The sequence below is a fragment of the Parasteatoda tepidariorum genome, chromosome 9, assembly GCF_043381705.1.
Source record: "Parasteatoda tepidariorum isolate YZ-2023 chromosome 9, CAS_Ptep_4.0, whole genome shotgun sequence".
Taxonomy (NCBI): Eukaryota; Metazoa; Arthropoda; class Arachnida; order Araneae; family Theridiidae; genus Parasteatoda; species Parasteatoda tepidariorum.
The window spans coordinates 30,631,708-30,653,216 of record NC_092212.1 but is presented as its reverse complement, the minus strand read 5'-3'; the positions used below and the strand labels follow the sequence as shown (position 1 = coordinate 30,653,216).

The 21,509-nt window shown below is 30.4% G+C and overlaps 2 protein-coding genes across 2 annotated transcripts in view; one reads left to right on the top strand and one right to left on the bottom strand.

Annotated features, from left to right (window-relative positions):
* Nucleotides 1-21,509, top strand: part of LOC107438316 (uncharacterized) — a 100,571-nt gene that overhangs the window by 14,317 nt on the left and 64,745 nt on the right. The window lies entirely within an intron of this gene.
* Nucleotides 1,955-18,128, bottom strand: LOC107438317 (uncharacterized). The gene is made up of 3 exons (XM_071184921.1): nt 17,983-18,128; nt 10,457-10,542; nt 1,955-2,993 (listed from the first exon to the last, which is right to left on the bottom strand). The coding sequence occupies exons 1-3, from the start codon at nt 18,008-18,010 to the stop codon at nt 2,097-2,099; spliced, it is 1,011 nt and encodes a 336-aa protein (XP_071041022.1). The 5' UTR covers nt 18,011-18,128; the 3' UTR covers nt 1,955-2,096.

Below are 21,509 nucleotides of genomic sequence, written 5' to 3'. Positions count from 1 at the left end.
TTCATTAAAAAAGTGAAATAAAAGCAAGGAAACATAACGGTTTACAGCATTCTGCTTAAAAACTAGTGATTTATCTCACCAAATTCCAAAATTAGTTACTACGCTTGTCAGATGGCGCTGTTAATTGACAAAAACTATAAAAGCTTTTTAAAACTCATCAAATGTCTCTGCTACGTGGCCCTGTTTGAGGAAAAAAGGTACCAGTGCAACATTTTCAGTTGAAATGTTATGATATGCTGTGGAAAACATTGCCTTTTAGATTTTTCAGTCAGCACTACCATCTGTTGATGAACTTTGTAACTAATTTCGAAAATTGTCGAGAGTAAAATCTCGTTTCCTATAGAAGCTGTACACTTCTATCCCCTACTGCGTTCCTTCAACTTCTTCGTATTTGGAACAACCGATATTACAGAAACATTAGATATATGTGTATAATCGTACCATAGAGATGTTTCTTTAGAACTTTAAACGTAATTTACTCGAAATTGTGTTTCGGTTACTTCTGCTAATTTTTTTTAGATTTTTTCGTTTCTAACATGATAAAATGTAGATAAAAATATGTACAATAAGATGCAAATGAACGTATTAAGTTAAATTCGTCACAATTGTTTCAAAATTCATTGAAAAAAATCCAAGACTGAGAAAAACAAATGCTTACATTTCTTAATTATAGTAGTGAAGCTCAAACAAGAAATTATAACGCATGAAAAATATTTTATTAGTTAAAAACTACACATAATTTAAATGTTTAATTAAAGTAAAGCTCAAACAAGAAATCATAATGCATGAAAAATGTTTTATTAATTAAAAAATACACGTAGTTTCATTTTTTAATTACAGCAGTAGAGCTCAAACAGGAAATTATAAGCATGAAAATGTTTTATTAGTTAAGAAATACACATAGATTAAATTTTTAATTATAGTAATTAAACTCAAACAAGAAATTATAACGCATGAAAAGTGTTTTATTAGTAGAAAAATACACATAGTTTAATTTTTTAATTACAGCAGTAAAGCTCAAACAGGAAATTATAAAGCATGAAAAATGTTTTATTAGTTAAAAAATATACATAGTTAAAATTTTTAATTGTAATACTAAAGCTCAAACAAGAAATAACGCATAAATTTTTTTTTTTGGTAGGTAAAAACTATACAAAATAAGAAAGAAAACTCTAATCGTCTAAATGTCAAGAACAACGAAAACAAAATGCTCTACATAATATAATTTTATGGGCATGGATTCTATAATCCTTTGCGGGACGGATGAACAAGAAGTAAAATTTTAATCCGGAAAAGGTATGAGCATGTGTGCCAAACTGTAGACTTTTGGCGAAATATTGTATAGAGTGATAGACATTTAAAAAACTACGGTTTTCAGAATTTTTGGTAATATTATATAAGCCATACTGCGAGAGAATTGGATTAAAGTAGCGTTACACATGAACTTTTCAATCATTTATACGTAGTTGTGAGGAAAATAAGTTCAAATGAACAAAACAAAAAAGAAACATAAACTTAGCTACCACTAGAATAAATAATTACAAAAAGCGTTGAAAGTTAGCAAGTTAGTTTGCTTTGTATGAGTAGTACAGAGATGCCAACTGCTCCAGACACGCCAAAATAATTAAAAGAGCGTTAAATAACTACCAAGTAAATTTCGCAAATATAAAGTGGTGAATTATATAAGCTTACGAATTGTTTAGAAATAGTGGTGGATAAAAATCTTCTAAATTGAACCAAAAATCACAATTGATAAACTACCACTTTAAAATACATATTTGCCGTCGGGAGCAAGTTGGCATCTCTGGGCTTGCTCCGGACAGCAAATATAAATTTTAAAGTGGTAGTTTATCAATTGTGATTCTTTGTTTAATAAATACAATTTGGTAGATTTTTATCAACCACTGTTTCTAAATAATTCGTAGGTTTATGTAATTCAATATTTATGGTACTTAAGTCATGAAAAGCAAGCAAAAATAGTCAAATATTTTCAAAATTTACTTTGTAGTTATTTACTGCTTTTTTAAAATTATTTTGGCGTGTCCGGAGCAGTTAGCATCTCTGTATTGTTTTGAGGCAGAAGACATTGATTTGATCTAGCCTAACCTTAAAATTGACGACAGTCTAGGCTGCTGTCTTCTCTGAGCGTATACCTGTTGCAAAACAGGTGATGTAGCTGCAGCACCAGCACCTGGCCCAAAGTTTAAGCCTTTATCTAACTGAACTCCAAAGAAAGCTTTTCCATTCAGATTCAGGGAAGGTATGGGTATACCTTGCAATAAACCTAGGATAAGTTTAACAGGATCGAACGTTATTTGAAAAGATGGAACAGCAACTTCATGTGTTGGTGCAGGATGTACGAATTTCACATGTGGTACAGGTTTTGCTACAGCCACCGTCTGAGTGACAGGTATTGGTGTTGCTACTGCAGACGTTGCTGACTGCGGATTTTCCGCGCCTCCTCGCCGGGTAACATGTTGTGTAAGAGCAATATTTCCTTTGTCTTGTATCGTTGGCTTGTTTGTTGCTGACATAGCCTGACTGAGAGTTTGACCTATAGAAATGTTCTTGATTGGTTGAACGGTTTGCGCGTACGACTGTTGAAGATTAAGAGGGTTGCTTGACGGCATGGGTTGAATGGACACAACGATTTCTGTTTCAGCTGTCGAGAGATCTTCGTCAGAGTATGATTCATGTTTGGTAACATTTAATTCATCTTCATTTGAGTCTTTTTGTGTAGAGGGAAAAGAAAAAATAACATCTGCAACAGAAGTGGATGGCAAGATTTTTTGTTTATCCGAAGGAACAGGATTAAGTGATGATGGAGTTGAGGTGAGTAAAGTTTGTCTTGGATCAAATGATTGTAAGATGGAAGTAGTGATGTGATTATCTGTACTCAAATCCGTGTAGTAAGTTGTTTTCTCACTCTTTAAGTAAACGCGTGTTGGAAAATGAGGAATTATTTCACTGTATATTTGTATAGGATCTGGAATCTGAAAATAAATGTAACAAATAAGTTTCTTTACAGTTCGTCATTTAATGCAATTTAAACAAAATTTATTTGATGGACCTATTTTATAGCTTAAAAAAATAAACAAATGATTAGATTTTTTGCAAAGCTGAATTGCACAATATCTTAGCATTGTTTTACATGCAAAAGAAATTAATTTTTAAATTAATTTCACGAAGAGAGTCATTATAGCACAAATATTTATTTACATTATCAGGGGTCTGTCCAGACATTTTGTGAAAGGTCCGCTATTGTAAAATTGTGAAAAATTACTCGTAATTTATGAATATAAAATAAACATTAAATCACATTCTTTCAACCAGGGTCCTGCTTTTGTGAATTTGTGCAAAAAGGGTCCTGTTATAGCAAAAAACTTTTTCAAGGAGTTTTTAAATTGTAAAGAGATACAAGATTATGCTCAGCACTTTAAAATTATAATTAAAAAAATTAAATTTTAAAAATAAACAGCAACTGCTGTTACTAAATTAGAGATGCAACATACAAATATTTTGTATTTAGCCTATATTGCTGAACGCAGAATATTCCTTTCGGACCAACATAGGAAGAAGCGTCTGCCGAAGGCAAAACTTAATTCGTTTACATCCATCTTTATTTTTTTTCCATTTGGGATGGGTTTATTCGATTAACAAAACAATAACGAAGATAATCAAATTTGTGAAGGGTGCGATTAGAAGAAAAATCATTTTGTGAGTCCGTTTTTAAGTTAAAATATTTTGTAAAGGGTCCGTTTTTATGAAATGATATTTTGTGAAGGGTCCGTTTCTCTAAACAGACCCCTGATTACGCCATAATATATGCGAAATCGATAAGATTTCTAAGGTTATATCGCATTTTACATTTGAAGAGTTAATGGAAAAAGGTTTCAATAACATTTTTTTGAAATAGTTGTCATTTTTCTTGTGAAGATTTTATTTAAGTCTTATTTAACTGCACAACATCTATACAATAATTTACTTCGTCAAGTCTATAACTTAATTCTCTTAAAAATTAGCTGTTTAAAAATCTAACTTGCACAATAATAGTTTTTTCCTTCAAGCATGTGTAAATTCTGCAGGAATGTATGCATAGCAAATGAATCTTTTTATAAATTTTTTTAATGTTTCTAACATTATATTATGGTTTGTTCGGGAATATATTTTATAAATGGTACACGAAAAGAACAAAGTAAGCGAGTTCAGAATAAATCATCGAACAAATGCTTTTATTTGAATCCAAAGCAACGAGAAATCTATTTCTATAACTTATTTACGAACGCAAATAAGTGTGTTCCAACATCATTTGATATCGTTTAGTTTGATGAATGGGATTGTGTTGGTGATTTTATAAATATAAAATAGAGAAATCTAAAACTTCATCCATCTTCCTAGTTTCAAAAACATTCCGATATCCAGTCACGAACGCCAGCTTTCATTTCTTCAGCGTTTCTTTAAATTGCAGTGATTAAATGCCCCACTGAGCGTGAAATTTATTTCTAAACTTTGGTTGTTGTATTTGCAAATATAAAATCGTAATTGATGATTAATTGAATAGTTTTGTTCATTTAATGTTCATAACATCATCAAAAATAAATGTTTTTTTTCTGTTTACGAACGCAAATTAGTTATGCTTTCCTTTTCTTTAATTTCTTGTAGAATATAAATGTTTTTTTTTTCATCTTTATTTTCAAACTTTTGTACTTGTATTAATTTGCTTTCTTATTGATGTTACTTTACACCGTAATATTGTATTTGTCAAAAAATTTCTTAGAGAAGCATTCAACGCAATGTCGTATTTTGCAGTTGGTATAGTGTTGATATTGCCATTTTTCAACAGAATTTTCCATTATTCAACATGATAATAATGTATTACTTGTTTAGATATTGCTGTTATTCAGCACTATGATAATGAAATTTGTCTAAAGTTTATTATCTATTATAATATAGTAGATAATAAAATATTAATAAATATTATAGATCAGATTATTAAATATACTAGATTTAATAGATATTAATAAATATTTTAGATATGATAGATTTAAAAAATATAATAGAAAAATAATAAAATACATATTTGTAAAAATTTCCTTTGAGTCATTATTCAACACTATTATATTGCATTAGTCGTTATTTTTTAAGATATCTCCATTATTCATCACCGTGACAATGTTGTATTGCCATTCTATAACATTGTATTAGTCATGATTTTCTAAGATATCTCCATTATTTATCATCGAGACAATATTACATTGTCGTACTATGATATCGTATTTGTTATAATTTGCTAAGATATCTCCATTATTCATCACTGTGAATATGTTGTAATTTGCTTAAAGATTGCTATCATTCAACACTGTGATAATGTAATTAGCGTAAATTACTAAGAGATTACACTTAATGGATAAGTCAATGACAGTTAAATCTTTGAAATTACTTTCAAAACTTGAAAACTTATGAAAAAGCGCTATAAAAATAACTGTTGTAACATGCAATCAAACACAATCGATTTACTATAACAATCGATTCGAATCAACATTTTTATTTCAACATTATTGAACATAATAGCCCTATTGCAAGCAAATTAGAGTTTTTTTGGCAAAGTTAAAAAAATAATATGTCTCGTTTAAGAACAAAACAAGGTAACCATTGAAATATGTTATATGATGTAATTGTAATATCGATGCAAAAAGTGATAAAATCTGATTAGTTACTGACGTTTTTTAATAAATTATTAATATTTTAGTAAATGGTTATATTTTTTAAATATGTTAGATTCACAGCGATGGCTGATTGATACGAATTCCGCATCCGACATGCACCGACCACAGTACTAACGTAAAATATCCTCAGTGGTAGATGAATCATTGGTTAGAGTTCCCTTGCCATCAGGCTTACCGTGGAAAGTTTCTGTGGTTCTCCTCTCCATGTAACGCAAATGAGGGTTAGTTCCATCAAAAAATCATCCACGAAGGCAAATTTCTCCCAATACTTGATCAAGGAGTTCCCTTGTCTTCTGGATAGGGTTCAAAATTACGAGGATACGGAATTTAATATTAGTAGTGGTCGTAAATACAAAACATTGCGTCAGCTGCTCAACGACGGTTATAAAATCATAAAAAAAACTTATAAATATACGAATCTTCTTAATTCAAAAGCTTACAAAAATGTAATCTTATAACAATTTTGTCTGACTGGTTGATTCGTCACTGCAAAGAAGTATTCATAGAGTACTCAAAGAGAAGTATTCAAATAGTTCCTACACAAAGATTAAAGGATGTAAAAGTGCAACGTTTTTTTTCACGGCAAAATTATGATATTTTCCCACCAAGTGTGTGAAGTAATAAATCTAAACATATTGATTAAACGACAGGTTTGAATTTGCATTGAACGACATTTGCATTTTTAAAATATCTTTAATTCTGTGTATTGGGAGAATTTTGTCTTCGTGGAGGACTTTTGATGGAGTTAACCCGCATTTGCGTTTCATGGAGAGGAAGACCACGAGAACCTCCCGCGGTTAGCCTGATTGCAAGGTGACTCTAACCCATGATCTGTCTACGACTGAGGATATTTCACTGTGGTCGGTGCAAGCCGGATGCGGAATTCGTATCGACTGGGATTCGAATCCGTTTCGCCTCATTGGAAGGCGAACGCACTATCCTCTGAGCCATCACGGCTCTGATTAGTTTTATTTTATTTCAATAAAATCCATGGAGATTTTTTTCCCTTCAGAAGGATATTGAGTGTTTAAGAAGACAATATATGTACCGTGCGCAAAAAAAGAAAATAAAATCAACCAAAAAACGAAACACCCTGAATATCTTTTAATCTATTGATTGAATTTCCNTTCTCTACGTGGTAGCGCTTCGCGCTCCCGTGCCACAGATCCTATATTCGATCCTCTGGCCGGACAAGGTTAACTCAGATTTTCATCCCTTTAGTGGGCCGATAAATGAGTACCAAGCATGCTTGGGAACTAAACACTGGGGGTTTCGCGTTCGGCTGACCACCTAACCGGAACATCTGCTTCTGCACCCCAGAGACCAAGGTCAAGAAAACTGATATGGGCACAGTAGACCTTGGCCCACTATGGGCCGTCGCGCCATTGAGTTTAGTTTAGTTTCAGTTTTTTTAGTAGTCGTAAATCTGAAACATTGCGTCAGCTGTTTAACGACTGTTATAAAATTATAAAAACAAATATATGAATACGAATCTGCTTGATTTAAAAGCTTACAAAAATTTAATCTTATAACAATTTTGTCTTTCTGGTTGATTCGTTACCGCAAAGAAGTATTCCTAGAATATTCAAATAGAAGTATTCAAAGAGTTCCCACACAAAGATTAAAGGATGTAAAAGAGCAACGTTTTTCTTATCACTGCAAAATTATTATATTTTTCCACCAAGTGTGTGAAGTAATAAATCTAAATATATTGATTAAACGACGTGTTTGAATTTGGATTGAACGACATTTGCATTTGTAAAATTATCTTTAATCCTGTGTATTGGGATAAATTTGCCTTCGTGGAGGACTTTTTGATTAAGTTTACCCGCATTTGCGTTTCATGGAGAGGAAGACCATGAGAACATCCCACGGAAAGTCTGATGGCAAGGGGACTCTAACCCATGATTTATCTACCGCTGAGGATATTTCACGTCATCACTGCGGTCGGTGCAAACCGGATGCGGAATTCGTATCGACTGGGATTCGAACCCGTTTCGCCTCATTGGAAGACGAACGCTCTATCCCCTGAGCCATCGCGGCTCTGGTTACCTGTTTTATTTTATTTCCATAAAATCCATGGAAGTTTTTCTTCCCTTTAAAAGGATATTGAGTGTTAAAAAAGACAAAATGTGTACCGTGTGCAAAAAAGGAAAAGAAAACCAAAAAATGGGACACCCTGAATATCTTTTGATCTAGTGATTGGATTTCCACGCCAATGACTCAATTTTAATGATTTGAGGGCCTGGCCTCCAATATGCTAATTAATTAGAATCATAGATATTTTAAGTTACAAACTTAGACTCGAAAGCATACTTTCTGTGAAGGGAGAGAGAGAAGTCGCAATCTGGGAAATTGGCCCATATGTGCAGTCGAACGTTTGGACCTCCTATTGTTGATTTTAATTTTTTCAAAAAATATTTTCCACAATTATAAAATTTGTTTATCTTAATTCGTTTATCAAATTTTTGCATCATTTTACAGAATTTATTTTTTTATGGCAAAATACAATATATGATCTTATTGGTTGAACAGAAAAATAAAGAAATCTAATTTAAAAAAAGACGCATATTTAAAATCCGATCATTAGTTCAAAAGTAATTCAGGGTGTTCCCATTTGTTGCTCACAGAACATTTTTCTTAGGACATAAAGTAAATTTCGATTTTGTTTTATTACTCTAACTATTTTTAATCTTTCCAACTACTTTTTTTAAGTTAAATAGAATACATTTGCATGAAAAAGTAATGGGAATGAAAAAGAAAAGTAAACTCATATAATGGGAGAAATATAGATCAGTGTTATTGCTTATAATGTTACCTAAATGCTTTTCGACAAATTATCATTGTAGACTCTTCCTTTATTAATTGCTAGGAGAGTGTATTATAGAACAGAATTAAAAATAAATAAACTGCATTAAATAAAAATACGATAGCTACTAAACTGTAGATTGTTTACTCTTTACTACCCCGTTTGAAATAGCTAAAAATTTTAGCGATTTTGATATTTCATAAACTTATAATAATTTTGCAATCATCGAACATTTTTATAGATTGTATCTGAAAATAGAGAAAGAAATGTTGGTCCCAACAAGGAGATTTTTATGCGAAAATAATGATACACTATTATTAAAAAGATCATGAAAATGATAATGAACATCTTCAGTATCATGAGAAATATTTCCCTTCAGATTTTTGTGCCGAAAAACTAATAAGAAATTTGAAAACATTCGAAATTAAAGTGAAAAATATTATTCATTTGCCATTAAAGTCACAAGAATTTGCTAAATTATCAAGTGATTCTGGGATTGAAAATTGATTTTTATAGTCTATAAAAAACTTTTGGATTGGATTCGAAAAGAATTTCTAATGATTTCTAAAACTGTCCTATATAAACTTTCTTTTACTTCTTTTCTTCGACACATTTGTGAGAGACGGCATTTTTGTCTTTAACCACCATGCCAATCAAATCTAAAAAAGATTGAAGGGCTTCGTTACTGCCGTGTCGACTATTTTGCTACACTTAATGGACAGGCTATAGTTAGTGTTTGGATATACCCATGTAATTTAATTAATTTTTTGTTATTGCATTAAATAAGATTGTTACATTTTTAAAATTTTTCGATTGTTCTATGCCTTTTAATAAATTTATTTAGTTAAATACTTAAAACTGTAATAGTAGTTTACAGTACAGTGATTCACGTTCACACATTTTTGGATTTGCTCAATGCTTATGGGGTCCCACAAAACTATCGTAAATATCATAGGACCCCTTTACCAAAAAGTAGGAGAAATGCTGATTACAATATCAGCTAATTATATCCTAGCTTTTACAGTTGCTAGAGGCCTCTACTGTGACTAAGGAGAATGGAAACATTGGATGAGTTCCCTGACTTTATGGAGCTCGCTCCAAGATGTTCTGACACTGACGTTCGAAAACAGACAAAAAAGTTTAATCGGTTTTAATCTTAAAAAAAAGAGTGAAGCTATTTCTTTCTTCTCTTTTTACTATGAACGAACAATTTTGTGTTTAATTAAGTTGTTTTGAACACAAACTTTTCATTTAAACATAAACTATTTTTAATCGCTTTATTGACCGTATTTTTTAATGCAACTTTTTTATCAAAATAAAAATACAAATGAAACATACATTTTGAAATTTAGAATTTGATTGGCACATTTTAAGCTGAGCTATCAAGCCAGATTCAGTAAGAATGTTCCCTAAGTTTCTAAAAATCATGAAAGGTATTTTATCATTCTTTAAGATTGTTTTGATTGATAAGAACTTTCTTATTGTTGTTTGTTTTTCTGACAAAAATACTTAAAATATTGGTAAAAGAATTATAATTTAATAAAGAATAATAATTTCACGAGAAAACTATGAACTAGATAGCTCGAAAGGTCGACTGTCAAATGACTGTTTACCATTCAAAAGTTGAAGGAGTTTGGAGTGAGCTCAAAAAGATGTCGCTGAACTCATCCATTCGAAAATGCATTGCAATGACGTCACAGAGAAACGTTTGTAAACATTATTCGTTAATGTTTATAATATAGAAAAGTAAAGTGTCTCATTTTCCAGTTGAAATGTAAAATTGAATTGCATCCGATAAATAGACAAGCATGTATCTCATGTAACTAAAATTAACACAGACAGTAAACATAGACGATGAAATATCCGAATTAACAATAAGAACTGCCAGAAACACTTTTCAGTTGGGTTAAAGGATACTTACTTTGAGATTGCGTTTGCTTTCGATTTTCGCATCAGAAAGTTCATTTTCCTTCAGCGATTCTGATAGAATGCAATTTATTGGAAAAACTGAAAAATGAAATGTGTGGATGGTTAATGCATATATTTACATCATAAGTTATATTCATGCTGAAATATTTAAATTGTCTGTAGTAAAATTATTTTAAAAAGATATTTATAACGAATATATATATATATATATCACGTATTTAAGTTTAAAAGGGCTTGGAGCAGTGTAATGACAAGCCACATTTTTGAATAGTGCAAGAGTGAGTATTTTGTAAACAACATAACGATTTGAAAGTACTTAATAAGATGTTTATGAGTGTTGTGAAGTGAGGATTTCTGAATTTTAAATGTACCTATCCGGAAACAGCACCAATAAATAGTTTCGTTTTTTAAAAAAGTCATCTCTGGAAAAAGTGTGACTTTTAACTCTATGTTGCCCAAAGTCCCTCACATATAACATCACATAATTCAATATTTCTTGATTTAAATACTGTTTCGGGTTATCATTTAAAATAACAAATAACGTTTTTAAGCTTTCCTCCTCTACACTTGAATTAAATTTTAATTAATTTAATTTAAATTCCAGAATGATTCATTGCATTGAGTTTTCGAATTCAATATTATGTTCAGTTTATGTATTTCTAAACATACATTCAATTTAAACCAGAATTTCAAATCAAATTTGTTAAATACACGATATTTTCTCTTTTGATTTCTCTCAACGTATTGTACTATAATGTTGATCAATTGAGTTAATATTATAATGAAGCAAACTTATAACTTCATTTCAAAACAATAGAATTAAAAACTGACATAAGAATTTATCTAACCCAGTGATCACAAAGCCTAAATCGAACTCCATTAGATTAGAATATGTCAATTTAAACAGCTATATAAATTACTCCGCATTACCATTTACAGAGTTTCTAATGTCCTGATAAAACATGGTAAGTGATGATACTATTACTTCATTATCAATCATTATCAATCAATTTCTGTCAGGATACACGACGATAACTGCATTACATCAAGACGAATATTTTACTGTTTTAATACCAGGACGATAAGAAATATATTTAAGATACATCTCCTAAATGTAAATATATTTGAAATATAAATATATCTGGAATATATATATGAGATGCATTTTAAATATAATACATACACGTATCATATTTAGGGTACATCTTAAGTAAATAAAAATACGATGAACTATGTAGATAAAGATCAAAAAGAACTAATGTGTAATTGTAGATAGTTGTTAATTTTTAAATATATTGCGTGATTCACACACGCCCAAGGAAGTCATTTTGACTGCTTTTAAATTTCAATTAGAAAAACAATGATGTAGTTAATGACGCAATTTCTTAGAATTTTGTGACTTTTATAATTATTTTTATTGTTGATATTTACTAATAACTTGTCATATAACAGAAAATAATGTCAAAAATATTAGAAATTAATTTTAAGCAAATTTCTTTATACATTAGTTATTCTTTCACAATGCAGTCATTTNAAACTATACATTTTAGATAAATAGGTATTTCAGTCTTTCTAGTGTTAAGACCTCTACTATTTTAATTACCACATTTAGTAAAAAAGATTAACATAATCAATAAGTTAGCATGGAGTTGCAAATAATAGTTGATGATGACTTTAAAATTTATCAAGAGATCTCCATCTATTCAATTTTAAATACGATGTTTATTAATAATATAGACAAACGCTCTGAATATTCGTAACAGCTTAAACTAATACGCTCATCATATAAAGTGTAATAGTTAGAGCTCTATGAATTGTGTAAAGACGCGGAAAATGTGGAGAACCGCATAATTTACAGCCGCCCTCATAATCAGCGAGTATTCACATAATTTTTATTTTTGCAGCAAAATGTCTTCATTTATCAGATAATCTTGTCTTTACGGTTTATTTCCCTTACTTATAATACCCGACCAAACAGGAACCGAAGTTTTGCAACCCGAGTTAAACTCTATGAAACCTGCTACATTATTTTGATTCGGATATAAATATTGTGACAAAGAAGTATTCCATGAATGAGTGATTTATTTATAAAACTCGATTAGGTTACATATAAAGTATATGTAAAAGAGTGTTCTGAACAGGATTTGATCAAATTCTTTAATTAAAAGGAAGTCTTTGAGAGGTTTCTAGAACTTAGAAGGAAATCTAGATAAGTACTCTCTTTGTTGATAGTTCAGTGGACTGAAGCAAAGTTGTATCTTGTTACGGCCAACATTCGAGGGTATGTTCAGCTTCTGAACTAATTTCAATTCATTTCAGAAAATTTTAAAATCACTATTATGTTAGATATAAAGTGACTTAATTAAAATATTTACAGTTATAATTTAAGATTTGTAACCAAAACAAGGAGTTTAATTCAAAGTGCGTTTTTTTTCTTCAAATTTTGTTGTTTTTCTGTCATCCGCATTCAATCCGGATAATTTAGACAAATCGCTGCATTCTTATAGCATAATTTTTAAAGAGATTTTCTCATAGTTATACGGTAATTAAAAAAATTCTTATCACTAAAATCTCAGAGTAATCGGTTCAATATTGAGCAGTAATATTGATACCTTGAACCATAATATCGTGCGAATGTGCTGCAGTGTTAATAAGGTGCTGAAATGAACAGTATAGGCCTGGTTGGCAGGGCACTGGACTCACGCTCGTGAGAACGGGAGTTCGAATCCAGCCGGCAGAAAAATCTCCGTGTAGTAAAAGGCGACTGGTGCACGTTAAATCTGTCGAGTCTTAAAGTCCTCCATGTTTCCATAACAAATCAACACCTCTGGGGGTACTGAATTAGAGATTGATTGTCCTCTGGTTCTTGTCAAAATTACTATCTGTGGATGAATGAATGACTGTATGAATGGGTTCGCCCTATAAACGGGTATGACGCATGGGTGTGGCAGAAGGGGAATTCTTAGCCATAGATGGCGCCACTGGAAAACAAGAACAATTGCGCTCCTTGCTTTAATGGCCTACAGCAACAACAACAATGAACAATATTTTAGATCAAGTTGAACCATATCGTCATGCATTTAAATTCAAGAGCTCGATTATATGGTTCAGTTTGCACTGTATTAAGTTTGAAATGAATTTCAACGATAGTGTAATTCAAAAAGTGCTGAAATTTTTTCACATTTGTTTTATCGACACTTTCAATGACTATTAGGCTTTTAAAGTTTCTAACAGCTGAAACAGTATTGTTTAAATTGCACTTTATTAAGGTTACAACGAATTTGAACAATATAGTTCAGCTCGAGCTGAAGTTTTTTACGTTTGTGGTATCGACGTTGTCAATGTCTTAATTACATTAGGTTATTAAAGTTACAAACAGCTGAAAAAGTATGGCTCAATTTGCAAGGTATTAAGGTTGCGACGAATTTGAATGATATTATGGTTACATACGCGTTACATTTGCAACATCGATGTCCTCGACGGCAAAACTGTATTGGACTATTAAAGTTACTGACAGCTGAAACAGTAAGTGTTTAACATTCACATCAGACACTAAATAAATGCTTTTATCTTGTTATAACTTGGGTACTTAGAGTTGATTAAATATTACAATAATACAATTTAGAGAAAAAAATTACTTTGGACACACAAAAAAATCGTAACTTTAGTAGAATATTTTGTAATTAAGGCCGCATAAATCCGAAAGTAACGTAGATCTTTCATAATTTTATCATTAATAACCTTTAAATTAAGTTTTATGTCAGACAATTTTGTTCTTTATATAGTTAAGTTATGAATTTGTTTTTGGTGTATGTACAAAAGCTGAAAATGAATAAAATAAGCCGAATTATGGTTTACTTGGAGATGAAAATTTAAAAGAACTGCTAAAAGCGTTGAAAATGATTGTCAAGAAAACTTTATTAAAAAATTAAATTATTTTATTTTGATTTGAAAGGCGGGATAAGAAATACTAATGCAATATTTTATAAATATTTGTTCTTTTCATAATTTTTTCAATATATTGTTCAGAGAAATATCATATGCTCCTTTAAAAAAAGCCATTTTTATTTCATTGGTTTTTCACTTGAAATAATTTAATACAGGCAACCGAAATCAGAGATCTTAAAACTCAACAGTAGTTGTAACAGTTTTTACAACAGTAGTTGTAAAAAATATTAGCTCGAGGTATCCCTTTCCCTCTTCCACGGAACCCTAGGGTTCCTTGGAACACCATTTGGGAACCGATGCTCTAGTACAACATTTACGAATTTAAATCGTCCAAGAACCACTTTAGGTTTTTTTATATACATAAATTGATGCATCTATTTTTTATTACAGATCACATTCAAATTAAATGTTACGGAAAACTAAAATGCTCCGTATGATTGGATAATTAGGGTGTTTACTGACAAAAAGCTCCCCGTTCGTTAAACTTTACCCATTTGATATCTGAATGAAATGCATAATAATACTTTATCCCATGGGTCATTGCACAATACTCAATAAAACCCTATTCCCAAACATGGAATTCAGAAAAGAAAAAAAAAATTCAATCACATCACGCAGTAAGATTTTCAGGTTCTTATCTGCCTGTAAGTAATTTATAAGACGCGTCCCAACGCAATTGCCTGAGTAGGTAGAACTTACTTTCAAACGTTCACTTACTGTATTGAATTCTTTCAATTGCTATTTTCGCTTTTATCGAAATGCTTTGAAATATTTTAACAGATGTAAACTAGGGTGCTGTTATTTGAACTTAACCTATTTTTTTGTATTTATCTTATGAAATAAGGAAACATAAGACGTTATCAATACGTGGAAAATAATGATATCACTCAGGGCAGTGAATGTTCTCGGCTTTAGGGGAAAAACTTCTTCTAGTGGTATATAAGTTAATGTTTTGATGTATTCTTTATTTTTTGTGAATTTGATTGTAAGTAGCACCCCTACATGTAAATGATCCATAAGTTTATAAAAAACTACATATTTCATAAGACTATATAAGTATTTCCACTATATAAAACTTGCTACCACTAGAAACAATTTTCCCACAAAGATTAAAAAGTTTTCAGCCCTGCATACCTCGTCCTTGCTTCGTAAAAATCGTATGTATGTATAATTCGCATCTAACATACTAAAATTTATATTAATATTTAAGCTATGAAAGGTCAACATTTCTGAGAATTTTATCAAAAAATATGACTATTGGCAAACAATCTTTATCTTCTTGAAGATTGGGGGAGCAATACATTATTGAGGTTTGTATATTATACTAAAATTACTTTTAATTGTTCGCTTTCGCTTTATTTAAAAAGAACTGATTACTTTTAATTGTACAATAATGTGAAAATAATCATCTGCAATACATTAAAACTAAAGTGGTAAGCGGCATGAAATTAAGTTAAGCATAAATGCAAAATCTGGTTCCGAATTGTATGTCTTGGTTCTTAGAATTTTTGTTGACCCTTGACCAAAACTATACATTTTAGATAAATTCAAACATATATTAAGAAATAAATAATTAAAAAGCTTGATTGAAGAAGGTACCAAAGAACGTATAAAAAATCGTGTATTTTGATCTTAAAAATATTGGGTGTACAAATTAGTTCTGTCCGTTTTTTTTTGTGATCAAAAATGCATTTATTTTAGAACAAAATGAAAGAACAGATTAATCAAATTAATCTCTGGCTACTACTTTTTACCCCCTTTCAGGTAATTTTCGAATTCCATCTTGAAAAATGTCTCGTTTTTTGAGGCGATCCAAGTTAGGAGCCAATTTTCGATTTCTGCGAAAGAAGTGAACTGGTGACCTGCCAAATACTGCTGCATCCGTCGGAACAACCAGTAATCAGAAGGAGCAATGTCCAGCGAATACAGCGGGTGCAGTAAAATATCCCACTTGAGCTTTTCCAAATATTTTTTTACTACTTTTGCGACATCAGGCTGACCGTTATTAGACAGAAGAATAACTTTGACATGTCTTTGCTCGCATTCCGGCCGTTTTTCTCGTAATTCATGACTCAAACGAATCAATTGTAGCCTATACCGATCGCCCGTAATGGAATCACCAGGTTGTAGCAACTCATAGTATACAAAACTATTCACCATTCTTGTAACGTCGAAACCATTCCCTATATGATTTATCAGTTGGAGCGTTATCACCATAAACTTCTACAAGAATTCGATGCGCTTTAGCTACACTTTTCTTCAAATTAAAGTAGGTCCCGCAGTGGACTGATCGTTAAGACACGGTTCCCAGCAGATCACCGAAGTCAAGCATCACTGGCTACGGGCAGTGTTTGGGTGGGTGACCACTTGGATCAGTCTGCGTAGGGACCGAGGGTGTGCGGTATTGGTCCTCGTTAAACTGTGCTACCGTAAAGTGCTCGACTTCGCTCGCAAGTCGTCGGGCTATCGAAGCGGGGATGCCATCCCCTCCGCAGAGGATCAAAATTGTGATGGCATGTCTTCGGATCATCCTCCGGGATGTTTCCCAGACCGTCTCCAATAGCCCATTGTGCAGCTCTAGTGCGACGTAAATTAACAACAACAACAAAACCAATTAAAGTAGTACATAAAATCTCCCGCAAATGGTGCTTCGTTACCACAAAACTTGTCATACTCAACAAAGTAAAAAACAGGGTTTTTGTATGAAACTCAATGCGATATAAACTGAATATTATTGACAGATGTTTAACCTTTCTGAAACCACCGAAATCAGATATCACTATGAAACATTCATAACAGCAGAGCCATCTCTTAAAAACGGACTGAACTAATTTGTACTCCCAATATGTTATGATCGGTTGTAATAAAAAAATTTTTTTTTTTGTATGTCAAATTAAATAGAATGGTTTTAGTGAAAATTTTTTTTTTATATACCGGTACCCTTGCTTCTTCACCCAGAATTTAGTACTTCATTAAATACTTTAATAAAAATAAGAAATTTTATGTTGTAAAGTATGTTCTTCTCATTCGGAAATTGTACACCCATTAATTAAATATTTCTGTTTTTTTAATTAATTTATTTATTATTTTTAATAATGGGTTAAACTAATTCGAACAGAATTATATATTTCATATTCACCCCCTCTAATTATGCGAATTATAAAAATTCATAACTATAACTAAAACATTCAAGATAAAAAGTTTCAAACTAAAATATTTTCTTCTAACAAACAGACTGCTTATTTTCTGATTTTATAAAAATACACTAAAATAATATTTATCATAAATTTTTGTCATGAAGAGCTTTTTTATTATAAATATGACCGTCATAATTCTAATATGCGTGCTCACAGAAAGAAGTATTCCGCATATTCTTTCAAATTAATTAAACTATAAAAATAAAATTAAAAATTATAATTTATCAAGCATTGAAGAATTTTCTTTACATTGAGTCTTTTTTTATTTTCTGATTTCATCAAAATTCGTTTAAATAATGAATATCACTAGATTATTGTTAAAAATAATCCAATATTAATATAAAAATGACCATCATAATTTTAGAATGCTCACCCAGGAAAAGAAATATTCCGAATTTCATGATAACTGAAGCAGAGAAAGATGGAGAGTATGGATTGAAGGATGTGAACTTGTTTCAGAAATGAAAGTGAAATGATTCTATTGTTTATGTACGGAACTTAAACTTAGAGACTCTTCGATACGCCCAACTGATCATCAGTTATCAGTTCACTGATTTCGATTAAACTTATGTTTTGTAAAAACTATCTGCTCAAATTAAGTTACTAATAATGCTTGAATTTTATAATGTGATATAAATTGTACATTTTTGATTTTAAATATTTTTAATTATTAACTTTGTACCGCTATTCATTTTGTAACTAATTACGAGACAGTGCGGTCCTTTCTAAAACGAGATAGATAGGGCATACCTGCCACTTTCACGCAACTCAAAAAAGCTTTCACCCAATGGTAGTGGTATAAGCATTAAAGTGATTTAAAACATAATTCTTTTTTGCAATCACTTAAAACATAAGCATACCTGCCAACTTTTAATCATTGCAAGGATGATTTTCGTCAGTGGTAGTCAAATGGAATATAAATTGCAAATATAGGCAGAAAAATGCGCTGTATTCAGAGCTGCCAACTGCTCCGGACACGCCAAAATAATTAGAAAAACGGTAACTAACCACAAAGTAAATTTTGCAAATATATATAACTATTTTTGCTCGCTTTTTAAAAGATATAGCATAAGATAAGTACTATAAAGTGCAGAGATGCCAACTGCTCCGGACACGTCAAAATAACATACCTGCCAACTTTTAATCCCTTCCATTATAATTTTTCCCAGTGGTAGTAAAAGAATAAAAATTTCAATTGCAAGCAAAACAATACGTTGTATTTGAAAAAACATCAGCTGACAACCATGATAGTAATGCATATTACTATATATGCTTAATTTTTTTAAGAATAGTGGTGATCAAAATCATTTAAAAATTAAGTTTAAAGAAGAAAATATAGTATATATTTACTAACACTTTAAATATCAAAATAAAATTTTACGCCAAATGCGTAAAAGTTGGCAGGTATGAAATAATTAATAAAGCGGTAAATAACTACAAAGAAAATTTTGCAAATATTTGACTTTCTTCGCTTGTTTTTTAAAAGGTATAGCATGACAAAAGTACTATACAGTGGTGAATTATATAAGTGCCTACGAATTGTTTAGAAGTAGTGGTGGATAAAAATCTACTAAATTGAATTTATTAAACCAAGAATCACAATTGATAAACTACCACTTTAAAATATATATTTGCTGTCCGGAGCAAGTTGGCATCTCTGTGTATTTTGAGCAAGCTTATGCACAGTTCAAAATCAGTATTACATATTTATATATATGCTTATTTTTTTTGAAAATAGTGGTGGATCAAAAAGATTATAAATTAAGTTTATTAATGCAAAGAATATATACAAAGCATACATTTTTACTACCACTTTAAATACAGAAATAAATTTTACGCCAAATGCGTAAAAGTTGGCTAGTATGCATAAGATATCTAGTTGGTCCTATTTTTGTCTGTTTAAACTATTTAAATATAGTGGTAATTAAAAGCTCATGAAATCAAATTTGTTAAAAATTTTTAAAAGTGGTTGCAAGAGTTCGAAAAAATAATTGTATTTTTTTATTATTTCCATACCTGCCNCCACTTTAAATACAGAAATAAATTTTACGCCAAATGCGTAAAAGTTGGCTAGTATGCATAAGATATCTAGTTGGTCCTATTTTTGTCTGTTTAAACTATTTAAATATAGTGGTAATTAAAAGCTCATGAAATCAAATTTGTTAAAAAATTTTAAAAATAGTTCATATCTACCAACTCTTCCGGATTTTCCGGAAGATTTTATTTGTATATTTAAAGTGATAGTAAATATATACTATTTTTTCTTTTATAAATGTAATTTTTAAATTATTTTGCTCACCACTATTCTTACAAAAATTAAGCACATATATCAATATGTGTTACTACCATGGTTGTCAACTTAAGTTTTTTCAAATGCAACGTATTTGTTTGCTTAAAATTGAAGTTTTAATTTCATTTTAATACCACTGGGGAAAATGATAATGGAAGGGATTAAAAGTTGGCAGGTATGGTAGTTGCAAGAGTTCGAAAAAATAATTGTATTTTTTTATTAATTCGTGTCCATTTCTGGGCTTCATTTTTCCGAATAAACATATCTAGTAACAATATTGCAATTTTTGTAGTCTTTATATTAAATTTCAAGTTTTTAAAAATTAATTTGCAACTTATTAAACTATTGACACCACTTTAAAATTCTTTCCGGGACAGTTCGAGCTCTGGTAATGAATGCAAAACTTTTGCTACCGCATTAAATGCAAAAGTAAAATCCGGAAGAGTTAGTAGGTATTAATATGAATTGGTTTTAAAGGGCCGTGATGGTCTGAGACGCCCACTACAACGAATGAACTGGTTTAACTACCAGTTTTTTTCTTTTTCCTGGAATATAAGTCACATAGGGCTTCAAGCTAAAATAGATCAAGGAGAAAAAGAACAAACACTCTAGGGAAATAATTTAATTATAGCTCATTTTCGTGAAGATTAAAATATCCATGCCTATCAACATTTTTAGAGTTAAAGCATAAATATTAGGCTATTTTTTTAACCCTAATAAATGTAAATAATGTTGAATTGTTAATAATTAAGAATAGTTCGAGCTTATTTTACTCCTCACGTAAAACAGATAAAAAGGGGGAAAAGTTAAACTCCCAGTTTTTTTTCAATTTTCTGTCTTATTTACAGCCATGGGTTAAAAGCGAGACATAACAGCTGGTAGTAAATCTTTTTCAGTTTCAACCTGTTTTCGGGAGATGTAAATCTATTTTTTTCTTTAAACTATTTACCACTATCTCCTTTTCACTGAGAAAAAAAGCAGTTTTATCTACATGCCATAGTTGTAAAAAATCTTGGTAGATACAGAAAACTCAATTTTTCTAGAAAAAAAAATGCTGGAATGAAATGCCTTTCTTACCAGTTTTTGCTTTTCTCCGGTTTAGTATATATATATATATAGGCTTTCAGCCCTATTCTTAGTAATGAAATCGCGTACCGGGCAATTTAAATGCATTTGGCCTAAATGTATACTTCCATTTTTAAAGTAGTAGTAAAATGTATGCTTTCTAAATATTCCTTGCATTTATATGCTTAATTAAAGATCTTTCTGACTACCACTATTTCTTAAAAAATTAAACATATATGGGTCATTCTTACGAAAACTGTCATTTTTCAGTTCATAAAATCCCAAAAAAGTAAAGTGAATAAAAAGCTCTGAAACTTTTTATATTAATAGAAATATGTAATGGCATTATAAAGAAAGTATATATCCTATAAATTATACTTAATATTTAAATTAATCAATTTTTTAAATAATTAATTTATAATTAATTAATTTATAATAATTAATAATTAATTAATTAATTTAATAAATAAATTAATTAATTTAATAAATTAATTTATTAATTTTTTAATTTATTTTTCAAATTAATTAATAAGTAAATTAATTAT

Bases quoted from the DNA above. Each gene is read 5' to 3' on its own strand.
- LOC107438317 (XM_071184921.1), bottom strand. From the start codon at position 18,010: ATGAAATTCGGAATATTTCTTTTCCTGG. The intron at 10,543-17,982 runs GTGAGCATTCTA...TTCATTTTTCAG, and splicing joins CGGAATATTTCTTTTCCTGG to TTTTTCCAATAAATTGCATT. The intron at 2,994-10,456 runs GTAAGTATCCTT...ATTTATTTTCAG, and splicing joins AAAGCAAACGCAATCTCAAA to ATTCCAGATCCTATACAAAT.